The 17460-nt window shown below is 36.2% G+C and overlaps 1 protein-coding gene across 10 annotated transcripts in view; it reads left to right on the top strand.

Moving 5' to 3' along the window:
* CNOT10 (CCR4-NOT transcription complex subunit 10) overlaps positions 1-17460 on the top strand; it is an 89806-nt gene that overhangs the window by 20570 nt on the left and 51776 nt on the right. For 2 of the 10 annotated variants that reach the window (XM_077129907.1, XM_077129908.1), the window contains exon 2: positions 14466-14560. The exons of 1 other annotated variant lie outside the window; for it this stretch is intronic. In XM_077129907.1, the coding sequence (XP_076986022.1) occupies positions 14466-14560 (95 nt within the window). Of the gene's footprint in view, positions 1-5366; positions 5660-14465; positions 14561-15325; positions 15488-17460 lie in introns of those variants that run through there. 7 more of the 10 variants (XR_013162859.1, XM_077129904.1, XM_077129903.1 and 4 more) reach the window with 7 other exon arrangements.

Genomic DNA, 17460 nt, shown 5'->3' with positions numbered 1-17460 from the left:
CCAACAACTTACTTTTCAGAAATAGAAAAACCAATGAGCAAATTTATCTGGAAGGGCAGGGTGCCCCAAATTGCTAAAAGTATCTTGAGGAAAAAAAACAAAGCTGGAGGTCTCACGCTGCCTGACTTTAAGGCATATGATGAAGCCACAGTGGTCAAAACAGCATGGTACTGGCATAAAGATAGATACACTGACCAATGGAATCGAATAGAGTGTTCAGATAGAGACCCTCTCATCTATGGACATTTGGTCTCTGATAAGGCAGTCAAGCCAACTCACCTGGGACAGAACAGTCTCTTCAATAAATGGTGCCTAGAGAACTGGTTATCCATATGCAAAAGAATGAAAGAGGACCCGTATCTCACACCCTACACAAAAGTTAACTCAAAATGGATCAAAGATCTAAACATTAGGTCTAAGACCATAAAACAGTTAGAGGAAAATGTAGGGAAATATCTTATAAATCTTATTATTGGAAGTGGTTTTATAGACTTTATACCTAAAGCAAGAGCACTGAAGGAAGAAAGAAATAAATGGGAACTCCTCAAAATCAAACACTTTCGTGCATCAAAGAACTTCATCAAGAAAGTAAAAAGACAGCCTTACACAATGGGAGACAATATTTGGAAATGACATATCAGATAAAGTTCTAGGATCCAGAATTTATAAAGAGATTGTTCAACTCAACAACAAAAAGGCAGCCAATCTAATTACAAATGGGAAAAAGACTTGAACAGACACTTGGAAATACAAATGGCCAAAAGGCACATAAAGAGATGCTCATTGTCCCTGGCCATTAGAGAAATGCAAATCAAAACCACAATGAGATACCTCACACCCACCAGAATGGCCATTATCAACAAAACAGAAAATGACAAGTGCTGGAGAGGATGTGGAGAAAGATTCACACTTATTCACTGTTGGTGGGAATGTCAAATGGTGCAGCCGCTGTGGAAGGCAGTTTGGCAGTTCCTCAAAAAGCTGAATATAGAATTGCCATATGACCCAGCAATACCACTGTGAGGTATCTACTCAGAGGACATAAGGGCAAAGACACAAACGGACGTTTGCACACCAATGTTTATCGCAGCATTATTTACAGTTGCAAAGAGATGGAAACAGCCAAAATGTCCATCAACAGATGAGATAGAGGGAATATATGAAAAACCCACAGCTAATATCATCCTCAATGGGGAAAAATTGAAAACTTTCCCCCTAAGATCAGGAACAAGACAAGGATGTCCACTATCACCACTATTATTCAACATTGTGTTGGAGGTTCTAGCCAAAGCAATTAGACAAGAAAAAGAAATACAAGGCATCAAAATTGGAAAGGAAGAAGTAAAACTATCACTGTTTGCAGACGATATGATACTATACGTCGAAAACCCGGAAAAATCCACAACAAAACCACTAGAGCTAATAAATGAGTACAGCAAAGTAGCAGGTTACAAGATCAACATTCAAAAACCTGTAGCATTTGTATACACTAGTAATGAACAAGCTGAGGGGGAAATCAAGAAACGAATCCCATTTACAATTGCAACTAAAGAATAAAATACCTAGGAATAAATTTAACTAAAGAGACAAAAAACCTATATAAAGAAAACTACAAAAAACTGTTAAAAGAAATCACAGAAGACCTAAATAGATGGAAGGGCATACCATGTTCATGGATTGGAAGACTAAATATAGTTAAGATGTCAATCCTACCTAAATTGATTTACAGATTCAATGCAATACCAATCAAAATCCCAACAACTTATTTTTCAGAAATAGAGAAACCAATAAGCAAATTTATCTGGAAGGGCAGGGTGCCCAGAATTGCTAAAAACATCTTGAGGAAAAAAAACGAAGCTGGAGGTCTCGCGCTGCCTGACTTTAAGGCATATGATGAAGCCACAGTGGTCAAAACAGCATGGTATTGGCATAAAGATAGATATATCGACCAATGGAATCGAATAGAGTGCTCAGATATAGACCCTCTCATCTATGGACATTTGATCTTTGATAAGGCAGTCAAGCCAACTCACCTGGGACAGAACAGTCTCTTCAATAAATGGTTCCTAGAGAACTGGATATCCATATGCAAAAGAATGAAAGAAGACCCATATCTCACACCCTATACAAAAGTTAACTCAAAATGGATCAAAGATCTAAATGTTAGGTCCATACCATAAAACAGTTAGAGGAAAATGTAGGGAGATATCTTATGAAACTTACAATTGGAGGTGGTTTTATGGACCTTAAACCTAAAGCAAGAGCACTGAAGAAGGAAATAAATAAATGGGAGCTCCTCAAAATTAAACACTTTTGTGCATCAAAGAACTTCATCAAGAAAGTAGAAAGACAGCCTACACAATGGGAGACAATATTTGGAAATGACATATCAGATAAAGGTCTAGTATCCAGAATTTATAAAGAGATTGTTCATCTCAACAACAAAAAGACAGCCAACCCAATTACAAAATGGGAAAAAGACTTGAACAGACACCTCTCAGAAGAGGAAATACAAATGGCCAAAAGGCACATGAAGAGATGCTCAATGTCCCTGACCATTAGAGAAATGCAAATCAAAACCACAATGAGATATCATCTCACACCCACCAGAATGGCCATTATCAACAAAACAGAAAATGACAAGTGCTGGAGAGGATGCGGAGAAAGAGGCACACTTATCCACTGTTGGTGGGAATGTCAAATGGTGCAACCACTGTGGAAGGCAGTTTGGCGGTTCCTCAAAAAGCTGAATATAGAATTGCCATACGACCCAGCAATACCATTGCTAGGTATCTACTCAAAGGACTTAAGGGCAAAGACACAAACGGACATTTGCACACCAATGTTTATAGCAGCGTTATTTACAATTGCAAAGAGATGGAAACAGCCAAAATGTCCATCAACAGAAGAGTGGCTAAACAAACTGTGGTATATACATACGATGGAATATTATGCAGCTTTTAGACAGGATAAACTTATGAAGCATGTAATAACATGGATGGACCTAGAGAACATTATGCTGAGTGAGTCTAGCCAAAAACTAAAGGACAAATACTGTATGGTCCCACTTATGTGAACCGACATACGAGAATAAACTTGGAATATGTCACTGGTAACAGCGACCAGCAGGAGTTAGAAACAGGGTAAGATAATGGGTAATTGGAGCTGAAGGGATACAGAGTGTGCAACAGTACTAGATACAAAAACTCAAAAATGGACAGCACAATAATACCTAATTGTAAAGTAATCATGTTAAAACACTGAATGAAGCTGCATCTGAGCTATAGGTTTTTGTTTTTTTGTTTTTTTTACTATTATTATTTTATTTTTTTCTCTATATTAACATTCTATATCTTTTTCTGTTGTGTTGCTAGTTCTTCTAAACCGATGCAAATGTATTAAGAAACGATGATCATGCATCTATGTGATGATGTTAAGAATTACTGATTGCATATGTAGAATGGTATGATTTCTAAATGTTGGGTTAATTTCTTTTTTTCCGTTAATTAATAAAAAAAAAAAGACGAGTAGCTAAACAAAGTGTGGTATATACATACGATGGAATATTATACAGCTTTAAGACAGAATAAAGTTGTGAAGTATGTAACGACATGGATGGACCTTGAGAACATTATGTTGGTGAGACTAGCCAAAAACAAAAGGACAAATACTTATGGTCTCACTGATATGAACTGACATTAGTGAATAAACTTGGAATATTTCGTTGGTAACAGAGACCATCAGGAGATAGAAATAGGGTAAGATATTGGGTAATTGGAGCTGAAGGGATACAGACTGTGCACAGGACTGAATACAAAACTCAGAAATTGAGGGCACTATACTACCTAACTGTAATACAATTATGTTAAAACACTGAATGAAGCTGCATGTGAGAATGATAGAGGGAGGAGGGCTGGGGACATAAATGAAATCAGAAAGAACGATAGATGTTAAAGATTGAGATGGCATAATCTAGAAATGCCTAGAGTGTATAATAATATTGATGAAATGTACAAATTTTAAAATGTTTTTGCTTGAGGAAGAACAAAGGAATGTCATTATTGCACAGTGCTGCAAATACATGGTAATTAATATTTTAAAATGTCACCTTATATGTGAGACTAAAGCAAAAAAATGTTTTTTACAAAATTAAAAAAAAAATTAGGGAATGAACAACCCCAAATATATCTCTCCCTTTAGTCTCACACAGAAGTTGAAGTTTTAAAATATGGACAATATCATCGTTTACCCAGTCTTCTGATATACCTTAGTCCTATCCCGATCAGCTTCATTAGTATCTCTACTTGATGTCTGATCAATTTTTCAAATTTTTAAACAGTTCTTGTTGGTGGTACTGCTGACTTTAATAGCTTCAGAGCTCTAACTTTCAGGGAAAGACCGTGTTATATACAAACAGCTCAGTATCTCAGAATTTAGAATTAACAGTTACACTTCCTGAATATATGTGACAGCTGTAACAGCTTACAGTCTAGGACCTTGTACAGTAAGTTCCAACCTGATAACCCAGGCTTTCTACTTTAGTTCACAGAATTTTTATATTATAGTTAGTTGATAAGATTGAGGCATGATAATATTTGTCTTTTTGTCCCTGAATTTCATTCAGCGTACAGCTCTTCAGGTTCATTCACCTAGTTGCATGCCTCACAACTTCATTCCTTCTTGCTGCTACTCAGTAGTCTATTGTATGTGTACACCATAATTTCCCCTTCCATTCCTCATTCATTGTTCCCTTAGGCCACCTCTGTTCATTATGGATCACAAACAGTGCTGCCAGAAACACCAGTGTGCACATGTCCATTTGTGTCCCACACTCAGTTCCTCCAGGTATATATTAAGCAATGGAGTTTGAGGATCATATGGCAAACCTACCCCTAGCCTCCTGTAGAACCACCACACTGCCCTCCAAGCGGCTGCACCTCTCATTCCCTACCGATAGTGAATAAGTATATCTCTTTCTCTGCGTTTTCTCTGGCACTTGTTTCTCTCTGTTCATTTTTAAATAGTTTTATTCACACATCATACAATCCAACCTAAGTGAATAGATATGCCTTCACCACCATACTCTATCAGAAGACATTTCCTTTTCTTCCACAAAGAATCCATACCCCTTTCCCAATCCTCCCACCTGTTGACATTTAGTTTTGGCATCCTTGTTATTTAAAACTTTTGTCCACGAAGGCCTGGTAAGTGTTTTCTGCATTAGATTTCCTTAGGCGTTAACATTTCTTTTTTCTTTGGGAACTTTTTTTCACTCAAACATCATTGGAGCTGTATTTTGACAAGCACAGCTTGGAGGGAAGCTCATGTTCCAATCAGATATGTATTGTTAACATTCTGTTTTGGAATGTGTTAAGCTTTCAGTTAACTGGCTTCTTTCAGTTTTCAAAAAGCAGTGAGTGCATTTCTCTTCTACTTAGTTAAAACATAAAGGGAATTATTTGGTTAGAAATGAAGTCTGTTGGCTTAAAGAGTGTCAGAGTTTGTGGATCAAAGAGCTCTGTACGCCGAGAAAGTCAGCCATGTTCTTTAGGTCATAGAGGAAGAAAAGTCAAGCTTATGGATGAACAGTCCTTTACTCTTTCGGTTGGCAGTGGGACAAACAAAGACATATTGTGGAATTATGTGCAGATTCTATCTGGTAAGAACAGTTTAAAAACTGATTACAGAAATAATGTCTAATCCTTGCAGAAAACTTGAAAAGTGCAGAAAGATAAAAGGAAAGTAAAGATAGAAATCCCATTAAAGTCTATTTTAAAAAAACAAAATTTTCATCCTGCAGTAAAAGAATTTAGGTAAAACCATAGTTGGAGAATATGTAAAAAGATTTTTTATTGAGCTCAGATCTCTGAAATGTATGTTCTTTTCTTTTCTAGAGAGTATTAGACTTTTACAATTCCTAGGGGAATAATGAAAGCAGTGCCTACGTGAGCCACTATACTTCAACTTCTTGGTGAATTACTGGGTATTTCCTTCTGTCCTTTATTTATGTCATTATCTGACAATGGGCATATTTTGGAAGAAGCTGTAGAGATAACTTGAAGGCATACTAAGAATTTTGGGCATTTGATTTAAACTGATTATGCAAGTTCTTATGAGGGAAGATAAATTTTTTTAATTAGTTTCCTGTTTAGATCTTAAGAAACAAAAAAGTATTAATTTTCATTGTTAACACTTTATTATAATTTTATGTTTAGCTGAGGATTTTGCTTTCAACCTAAGATCATTATCTTGCTTTCTGAGATCCTGAAACTCTGTGTCATATTTTTACTGATTTTAAAGTAATTGTTTCTTACAGTTTATTGTCCACATGAAAGTTTTGCCAAAGGACTAGTGTGTAGATAGTTGGTAGTTGTGCAATTAAACTCGTTACTGGCTTTCAATAGAAAAAAAGTGTTCAACATTGTCTTTTTAAATTGTTCGTTAAACTATCAGTTTTTCCTCCTTCCCTTTAGTAGTGAATTCTTAGTGTTTATTTGACTATGCTGAGATGGAAATGGAATACTGATTTATCTGCTAACTTTAATTAGCAGAAATAAACATTTCTAATTTAAAAAAAAGCCTTTTGTAGGGCAGATCTTAAGGCTTAGATAAGTTCTCTTAAGTAGAAGTTATATATTTAGTATAGTGATGATTCTCAAAAGGGTTTCTGATCTTCAAGGAGTTTCATAGGGCCTAAAAAACTGTTCCATAATCAAGCCACTTTAAATTAATTTGTTAATTTGTATGTTTAAAGTGCAGAAGTCAGTACATTAAAAAACATAACTGCAAGAATCCTTATTTCTGGCAAAAGAAAAGGGGGGAGAGAATTAATGTTTATTTAGCATTTCCAATAAAGGGCAGGTAGATAGCCAATGAAAGACTAGACTAAAGATGTGATTTCAAAGCTTGTGCTCTTAATTATATCATGTTGCCTTCTTTAGAAAAGGAAGTTGGAAATCTTTAGTGACTTCTCACAAGTGCCAGGCAAGTGTTTCCCAAACTTAACTTGCTGAGAGTGTTGGTTCTTTGAGATGCTTCTGGAATACAGGTTTATAAATAGTTATGAAAAAATGCCATTAGCATACATACAGTGTGATGAATTCTCATACACCAACCACACCCATGTAATCAGCACTCAAATTAAGAACCAAACCATTACTAGTACCCCAGAAGCCCTCTGCACGCATCTTTTGGTCACTAGCCACCCGAAGATAAATACTCGCCTAATTTCTAAACTCATTTATATTAATTTTGAGCAGATATTCTTTAAAGAGTAATCCATGTTTGTTATGATAATTTAAACAAACATTCAATACATTGTTTTAGTCAGTGGTTTGGATTCTTAGACTTTTATACCAACAGCACAAGCAACAAAAGAAAAAAAAATTGGATTACATCAAAATTAAAAACTTTGCATCAAAGGATATCATCAAGAAAGTGAAAAGGCAACCTACAGAATGGGAGAAAATATTTAGAAACCATATATCTAATAAGGGTTTAATATCCAGAATATATATAAAGAACTCTTAAAACTCAACAGCAACAGCAAAGACAATACAACTTAAAAATGAGCAAAGGACATGAATAGACAGTTCTCCAAAGAAGATGTGCAAATGGCCAATAAACACATGAAAAGATGCTCAACATCATTAATCATTAGGGAAATGCAAATCAAAACTGCAGTGATATGCTGCTTCACACCCACTGGGATGGATTTTTTTTTTTTTTTTTAGTAGAAAACAGCAATTGTCAGTGAAGATATAGAGAAATTGGAACCCTTGTACCTTGTTGGTGGAAATGTAAAATGGTACAACTATTGTGGAAAACAGTTAGGCAATTCAAAATGTTAAACAGAGAACTACAAAATGACCTGACAATCTCACTTCTAGATATATACCCCCAAAAATAGAAAGCAGGGACTCACAACAGATATTTGTACACTGATATTCATAGAGACATTATTCACAAATGTAGAAAGATGGAAGCAACCCAAGTTCCCGTCAACCAATGAAAGGATAAACAAAATACATACAGTAGGACATTATATAACCATAAAAAGAGATGAAGTTCTGATCTTTACTACAGTGTTAACCTTGAAGACCTATTGAGTGACAGAAGCCCGGCACAAAAGAACAAATGTTGTATGATTTTACTTATGTCAAATAATTTGAATATGCAAACTTTTAGAGACAGAAATTAGAGGTTACCAGTAGATTAGATTAGAGGTCAACCAATGTATGTTGATTGGGGAATGGGGGGTTAATGCTTAAAGGGTATAGAATGTCTGTCTGGGTGACAGGAAAGTTTAGGTGGTGGATGGAGATGATGATAGTGCAACATTGAATGTAATTAACACCATTGAGTTGTATATTTACAGGTGGGTCTAATGGGAAATTTTATTTTGGATATCTTATCGGAATAAAAATTTATTTCAAAATTCAAATAATTAAAATGGGTAAAAAAGAAAGTAAAATCCCTCCCTCTTTCCCAGATTGCACTCTATACGTATTCAAATATACATATCTGTGTGTATATTTTTACGAAACATGGGATTCAACAGTTTGCAAGCTGTTTAGTCAAAGACTATGTGCGTCTATAGGTATTGCCAGGTTACTTTCCAGAAAGGTTGCACCAATTTACACTCACTCCCAATGGATTTCTCCACATCCCACCCAAGCAGGTTATTATCAGAAATCTTTACAACATGGTTGCTGATAATTATACTTTATTTTAATTTGCATTTATTAATTAGTATTATAATTAAACTGTGTGTATTTACTCTTCTTTCAAAGTTTCTGGTGTTTGAGAAAAAACATGAAGGGCTGTGGCAGTGAAGCTGTCTGTGGTGAAGAGGCCAGAAGGCTGTTGAGAGTGAGGGAACTTAAGGCAACTCTTGAGGAGTCATTTGGAGAACAGGGTCACACTTCCTGGAAGTAGGTGTATCTTGGAAGAGGGGGTTGTAAAGGATAAAGTGTGAAAGAGGGTACTATCAGGAAAGAATGCTGGGGGAATATTCTGCTAACTTCAGCCCCAACCCGGGGTCATATTGTCAGTTCTCCTGGAAGAAGAGAAAAGTGAGGAGACAGCAGAAGAGCCGTATGACTGCTGTGCTTCTCGTTAACTTTCTAAAATGTAGGAAGGCTAAGAAAGGAGACAGTTTGACTTAGTGGAAAGAAACCAGCTTTGGGTTCAAAGTTCACCTTTACTCCTGGCAAATCTTTGGATCTTTTCTGCTCTGCCAAGCCTGAAATAGCAGCCCCCCAAGAAGCAACAGAATCACGCCAGCAGTGGCCATCCGGATGAGATTCTCCACCGTGTAATCTGTGGACAGGACAGAGAGTGGCTGGGGGAAGAACTGACCATGCTCACATTGAGAACCCGGATGGGTGTTTATGTACCCACCCTCTGAACAGGAAATGCCTAGTCTGCTGTGCTGGGCCTCCGAGCTGGAATTTCCAGTCAGTCATAACTCCAGGAATTGGGGTTGGTGGGCAACGGCTTCACAGGGTCAGGAGCTACTAAGATAAGGGCAGGGAAGGGCATGCATGGTTGGAGCCGTCTTAGCCACCAGGCTCACCAGCTACTTTATTAGCGCTCCTGTCTTCTCATGAAAACATTGCTATGAGTCTCCTTGCTGACCCCAACTCCCTGGGCCCCACGTTCCACTCTAGTTTGTTCAAATGCTTGCACTTCCATGTGGCCATAACCCTCCTGTCAGTTTTGGTGAGTCTAGGATTTTGGTTTTAGACCCATAGCTCAGGTGAGGGTGTATAAGTTTCCCCATGTGTGTGAATGCTCAACTAAGCTCTTTGCCACCAGATGAGTCTTTAAGCCAGAGAAACTCAAACTCTGTTCCTTGAGATGAGCATCTATATTATTTACTCAACTTGCAATACATGATCCAAGATGAACATGTGGGACTTCAGATTGTCTGAGAATACAGAACACAGAGGAGTTAAAGGTGGGCTCTGCTTTTCCTTTCCTCCACCTCAGCCAGTTCCCTCTCTTCTCTGAATCGGCACCATAAATCACTACCTCACTTCTGTTTTATCCATCTACCTGCTTTGTCTTCACAGTAAATGATGGCATGTCCACACCTTTGCCAGGCTCTTTTTCTTGGATCAAGAACTATTACAATTAACAAACCACACCTGCTCATTCAAATTGGGTGGCAGACGACGGGGAGGTGGGATATAAAAAAAAATCACCTAAAAGATAAACAATAAAGGAAACCCATATTTGGAGGGATACATTTTATAAACTGTGTTCTGTTAATAAAAGAAATTCCATGTTATAAAAAAAAAAGTTCACCTTTACTACTTCCTGGGTGACCTACAGCAAGATATTTGATCTCTCTGAGCTATAGTTTCCCTATTTATAGAGTGGCATTAATATCTGTCTTGCAGATTATAATGACTAGTGGTAATTTACATATAAAGGTTCTAGTATAGGAGGTAGCATATAATTAAATATCATGTTTATTATTGTTAACAATTGTAAACTGAATGTCTTTTCCTCTGGAGATAAAGGGCTCCAAATCTCTCTTGCTTTCTGGTGAAGGGATTGTGTTGATATAAGCAAAGGTCGAAAGACTGGGGAACATGAAGCTGATGAATGCCCAGAGCCCTGGAGATGGGAGCAGTAAACCCCAAGAAGTAATCACTCACAATGAATGGTTTGTGCATGGCCTCTGAAGAGGGGAATTGAAAACACTAATTCTTTTGTTAGTGAAAAGTCCCTGAAGTTGGTGGTCATTTTGTTTAGGCCAAGCAGAATAACCTGAAAATGGAGAAGGAAAGGAACTCTGGAGTTCTGTAGACCCCTTCTCATCCCATTCCTGATGCTGTGCTGAATAGAAGCTTCCATCTGGCAGTGGCGCAGTGTGGCGTTCAAGTATTTGTGATCAAATCTGGAGTTTGAGGCTGGCTTCATAACTTAATAGCTTTGTGACCTTGGCTCAAAGTTGTTACCTCTTTGTGGTTCGATTTCTTCCAGCTACAAAATGGAGATAGCCATCTCAAAATTGATTTGAAAATTATATGAGTCAGTCCATACGAAGTGCTTAAAACACGTCTGACACATAGTAAGTGCTCAGTAAATGTTAGATGCCAATATTGTTTTTGTTACAATTAGGCAGAAATATCTGGTAGTTTAGGTTCTTCTTAAGTTAGAACCTTGCCTTCTTATTTCAATTCCTTAAGCTAGAGAACCTGATAGACATGCTAGGGATTGGGGGAAATGATGGTTGTTTCAAAGCTGTAAGCAGTTTTTATAGAAGCCCTATTCCTTCAGGACTCCCATGCCTGGCTCCCTCTTGTCATTTGGGCCCTCAAGGTTCTTACCTATCAACCAACCTCACCTCTTGTGCATATTCTGCTCTCTCTACCACAGACTGTTTTGCTTTCATAGTATTGTTTCAGATCTGGAATCATGTTATTTGCATTTTATCTTCCTAAAGACTCTTGATTCTGTTCCAATTCATCTATATAGCTACCCTTACAATAATATTATACGCTCTTGTTTACTGTAGACTTAATGTAATAAGTTTTTTTCTTTTTTTATATTGAGATAAAATTCACCCTTTTAGGGAAAGTTTAGAGTCATGTATGTCACTGGAAGGAAAATTGGAGGTTAAAAAAAGGGAGTGTATAACACAGTGAAACTTGGCATGGACAATGGCCATGATTAATTTTACAAATATTGCGAAGTTCTTTCATGAACTAGACCAAATGTACGACACTATTACAAGAAGTTAATAATAGAAGGATATATGGAAAAATGCACCTGTTACAAGGTGTGGACTATAAATAACAGTAATATTTTAATACTCATGCATTAACAGTAACAAATGTACCATACCAGTACTATGGGGGAATAAAGGAATATGGGAGGATTTCAATTTTCTTTTTTATATTTATTTTCTGGAGTAATGAAAATGTTCTAAAATTGATCATGGGGATGTATGCACAACTATGATGATACTGTGAGCCAGTGATTATCTAGTGAATGGTTTATATGGTATGTGAATATATCTCAATAAAAGGACATTAAAAATATGAGGGAGAAAAATTCTGTTTTTTAAAAAAAGGGTACCCTTTTTTTTTTTGTGCATGGCAGGCACTGGGAATTGAACCCGGGTCTCCGGCATGGCAGGCGAGAACTCTACCTGCTGAGCCACCACGGCCCACCCTAGGGTACACTTTTAAAGTGTGTAATTCAGTGGTTTTTAGTATATTCACAAGATCGTGCAATCACCATTATCTCTAATTAGATAGTGGGGGGTTTTATCGGCTCCTCCCCACCCCAGTACCCTGTACCCACTAGCAATCACTCCTAATTCTCCCCTCCACCCATTCCCTGGCAACCATTAATCTACTTCCTGTCTCTCTGGATTTGCCTATCCAGACATTTCATGTGAATGGAATTATACCTTATGTTGCTTTTTGTGCCTGGCTTCTTTCACTTAACATTATGTTTTAAGGTTCATCTATGTTGTAGCATGAAGCAGTACTTCAGTCTTTTTTTTTAAAGAAAAGTTGTGGATTTACAGAACCATCAAGCATGAAATGCAGGGTTGCCATGTGCCATCCTGTTATTAACACTTTGTATTGGTTTGGTACATTTGTACAGTTGATGGTGGCACAGTCTCATAATTGTACCTTTTTTTAATCTTTTAAAAAAATTTTATTGATAAAACCAAACAACATACAAATACGAACTTTTTTTTAAATTCAACATAACAACATATAAATACGAACATTTTTAACATACAGACATTCCAGACTCGTGCAACCAGTGGCTTGCAATATCATCACATAGTTATATATTCATCACCATGATCATTTCTTAGAACATTTGTATCACTCCAGAAAAAGAAATAAGAAAAAAGAAGAAACACACACATACCATACCCCTTACCCCTCCCTCTCGTTGACCACTAGTATTTCCCGTTACCCAATTTATTTTAACATTGTTCCCCCCATTATTTATTTTTAATCTATACATTTTTCTCATCTGTCCATACCATAGATAAAAGGAGCATCAGAACAAGGTTTTCACATCACACAGTCACATTGCGAAAGCTATATCATTATACAATCATCTTAAAGAAACATGGCTACTGGAACACAGCTCTACCGTTACAGGCACTTCACTCCAGCCTCTCCAATATACCTTAACTAAAAGTGGGATATCTATATAATGCATGAAAATAACCTCCAGGATAACCTCTTCACTCTGTTTGGAATCTTTCAGCCATTGATGCTTTATTTTGTCTCATTTCACTCTTCCCCCTTTTGGTCGGGAAGATTTTCTCAATCCCTTGATGCTGAATCCCAGTTCATTCTAGGATTTCTGTCCCACATTGCTAGGGAGGTTTACACCCCTGGGAGTCATGTCCCATGTAGAGAGGCGGAGGGCAGTGAGTTTGCTTGCCATAATCATAATTGTACCGTTAACCATAGTCCCTGGTTAGTAAAAGGTACATTTTTAAATTGCCCTGATTATGTTATTTACAGAGAGGGAGTTTGAAGTTTGTGAGTGCTAAGTAAGCATCATGTTGTCTGTAGAGTGTGATTTAATGGTTTAGATTCCTATCTCGTCTGACGTAAGGGCTCCAGATCCCAAGGAGAAGAAAATGGAGAAAAGGTTCTGCAAGCCTGTTCTTCTACCTCCACCCCATCTACCACAGTATCTAAAATGGTATTAGTCTAGAAAGATCCACTATGAACAGGAGGAGGTGAGATAACTTGTGAGGGATTTTGGGGGAGTGATGATGACTCTTTAGGATATTATAAAATTTATTGAAGCATTTGTCAGAGTATTTAAAAATTTGTACTTAAATGCTTTTGTTTTCAGTAGTTTTAAAACTTGATCAGCTGAGATTTTACCTCTATTTTGGTATTCTGTTATCAGTATACTTTTTAAAATAGTAAGTTGTGGGGTTGGGAGATAGTTTGCCCAGCCAAACAAAAGTATAATGTTTTACTTAGAATATATATGAACACCTATTCCTGTTAAGTAAACTTTTTGAACATGTTAATCTTTGGCCTTTTCTTTTCTAATTCCTAAATCTTGCTGTGTTCTACCTAGGTTATAAACTTCTTGAAGACATAGTACCTGTGTTCATAATTTCCTTGTATCTCTAGGTCCTGGCATAGTTTCTTGAATTTGTGGGACTTCCAATATATGGAGCAGAGCAATCTCAAGCCTCAATGTCCTGATTATCAAAGCTGTTGTCCTTATATAAGTGATAGTAGATTTTCATTGTGCTTGACTTGTAGCCTAGGGAAACCCTTCTTTAAGTTTTCAGAGTGGCTTCTTACTTGTAACACTAGCTATTTTAGTTGAGAGAAGACTTAACTTTGGCAACTTCATTAGGAAGCAGACAATTATGAAGGTGACGAGGAACAAATTTACTGCACAACTTTTATTTCTGAAGAACTATAAAACTTGTGTTTTGACAGATCAGGGAGCAGAGAAACATGAAGGGACAAGTCAGTCCTCTGGGATCACTGATCAAGAGAAGGAGTTGTCAAGCAATGCTTTTCAAGCTTTCACAGTAAGAAAATGGTTTCTTTTAATCTGCTCAATTTTTAGGATTCTGTCAACTGTGGAGCTTTTCATAGTTAATTTTAAAATGTATATATTTTTTGCTGTAATAATTCAAGAGTTAGCTTTAGAGAGAAGTATATTGAATTTTAAAATAAAACAATTTTAGAGTTTGTTTTGACTAAATATGGTAGGAGTAATTTGAGCCACTCCTAATTTTTTGTGTTTTAATAAAAATCTTTAATTGTTCCACTGTTGTTTTTAAATCCTTTAAAGTTTGATTTTTCAATGTGTAGATTTATAAATATGTCTTTTCATTCCATTATGCTGTCCAGTTCTTTGTCATGAATATACTTTAAAATGGTCTCTAAAAGTTTATTCTAAGTTTCTAGTTTTCTGACATTAAATGATGTATATGAAAACCTTATTTGATTTTCAAGTTGTATACATGGAAACAAACTCTTACCTGGATAGTCAAAGTGTGTTTATTAGATATTAAAATTTGGAGTAATTAATCATATTATTGCTTTTATTGGCCAGCCTCAGGTATTATATCCCTCTACCAATATATATACTAATGTCAGTGTCAGAGTTTATTAGGGATAAAGTATCCACAGTTTCTTAATTGTCTTGAATATTGCTTTCATATAGTGACTTTAGTTATTGTATGTAGAGGGACTATATCTTTCTTTTGAAGTAGATGAGTAAAATATTTTTGGTAATAAATGAATTTTTCTTAAAACTTGTATGAATTTTGTGTGTATGTGTTTTTTAGGCTGGAAATTATGATGCCTGTCTTCAACACCTTACCTGCCTACAAGATATAAACAAAGATGATTATAAAATAATTTTGAATACAGCAGTAGCTGAGTTTTTTAAAAATAACCAAACAACTACAGATAATTTGAGACAAACACTTAAGCAACTAAAGAATCAGGTGAAACATAGTGAATTTTGCTGTAAAAATATTGTGATATTCTTTGATTTGTGAAATACAAATAGTTAAGGAAAATACATGTGATCTTATCTAATATTGATAACATAATTTACAATCTGAAATATTGGAAATTTGAAATTATTCCAGGACATGAAATGTTGTGTTTTATAATTTTATTTTGTGTTGGGGTTTTTATTAACTTGAACACAATAGATTGATAATATACCATATGTATTAGTTAGGGTTCTCTAGAGAAACAGAATCAACAGGAAATACTTGTAAATATAAAATTTATAAAAGTGTCTCACGTAACCGTGGGAACATGGAGTCCAAAATCTGGAGGGAAGGCTGTGAAGCTGACGACTCTGATGGAGGGTCTGGACGAACTCCACAAAGAGAGGCTCGCCGGCGGAAGCAGAAAGACAGCCTGTCTCTTCTGAATCCTCCTTAAAAGGCTTCCAGTGATTAGATTAAGCATCATGCATTTAAGAAGACACTTCCCTTGGCTGATTATGAATGGAATCAGCTGTAGATGTAGCCAACGTGATCATGATTTAATTCTATGAAATGTCCTCATAGCAAAAGACAGGCCAGCACTTGCCCAACCAGACAAACAGATAACACTGCCTGGCCAAGTTGACACATGAACCTGACCATGATACCATATTTGGATGGGCTCTGGAATTTTGAGAAATAATCAAAGTAGAAACATGTGAAGAAAGTTAGCTGCTGAAATGTAACTGCAAAGATCTAATTGTTAATAATAAAGCCAAGTTATTTTAGAATTTGGATTAGGAGAAAATTAATTGAATAGAAGATATTTGGATTTATATGTAGTTTAGGTCTTACACTGGTCATTGGTCTGGTCATAACAACAACCTTTTTCCTGTCACAGGGCAAGACCTCTGAATGTTCAAGAGGGCCAGTAACAATGATGATTTGATAATAGGATTGACTAGCAGTCACTTAGTGCTAAATAAGCACATTATATTAAATATTTCTCTTATTCTTTCCAGCAGCCCAGTGAAGTAGCTAATATAGTTTTCATTTTATAGATAGGAAAGCTAGACACAGAGAACTTGTATAAATTTTCCAAATACATATAGGCTTTAAGTAGCAAGAGCTACATGAACCCAAATCTGTTTGACTCTAGAGTTGTGCTTTTTAAGTACTGCTTCTTGCCATGGAGGGTCTTGAGACATTTTTGAACCCATTTCGTGTATTCATGAGTATCACAATACCACATAGTATCACTTTAAAATGTGGTATAGTTGAGAAATAAATGACCCATTTGGGCTCTTCATAATTATATAGAAATAAAGTAATTGTTAAACCCTATAATTCTTCAGTGAAAAATGAAAATAATATCCAGTATTTGATTGCTTTTCTCCAGGTACCATATTAAGTGTTTTTTATGCCTTATTTCATATGCTCCTCAAATTAAACCCTTGAGGAATAGGTACTGTTAGGTACTGTTTTAAAACTGGGCCTTAGACTAATAATTTTAATTTATACGAGTAGTAAGGGGAAGAGCTGCATTTGAGCCAGGCCTTCTAACTCTTGAGCCTCTGCTTTGTGACTACCTGAGTCTTCATAAACTTATATGTGATCACATTTCATCATTGCTTTAGTATTATTAACCTTGAGTTTATATGGAGCTTGCAGAATCAAAAGAAAGATAACATTTGCTGATATCAAATATATTGACCTCTGACTTGATGGATAGTTTCTTTCAGGGCAAATTGGTTTGGTCTTTGAGCATAAGTTCAATCTTCTAATGTTTTTTAAAATGAGACTCCTGCAAACTTCCTGTAAAGCCAAGAAAACGGCTTTTTGAAGTCCTTTCACCAGCCTTTAATAAAGATAGATTTAATAGCCACCCTATATGCCTTCAACTCTTGAGTTTTCTTGAAATATTTGTACTTAAGTTTCCTGACTTTGGCTAAATCATACCTCTGTCCAGGGCCACATAT

The sequence above is a fragment of the Tamandua tetradactyla genome, chromosome 15, assembly GCF_023851605.1.
Source record: "Tamandua tetradactyla isolate mTamTet1 chromosome 15, mTamTet1.pri, whole genome shotgun sequence".
NCBI classification, from domain to species: Eukaryota; Metazoa; Chordata; class Mammalia; order Pilosa; family Myrmecophagidae; genus Tamandua; species Tamandua tetradactyla.
Note: the sequence above shows the minus strand (reverse complement) of the source record. Positions and strands in the feature narration are given on the sequence as shown.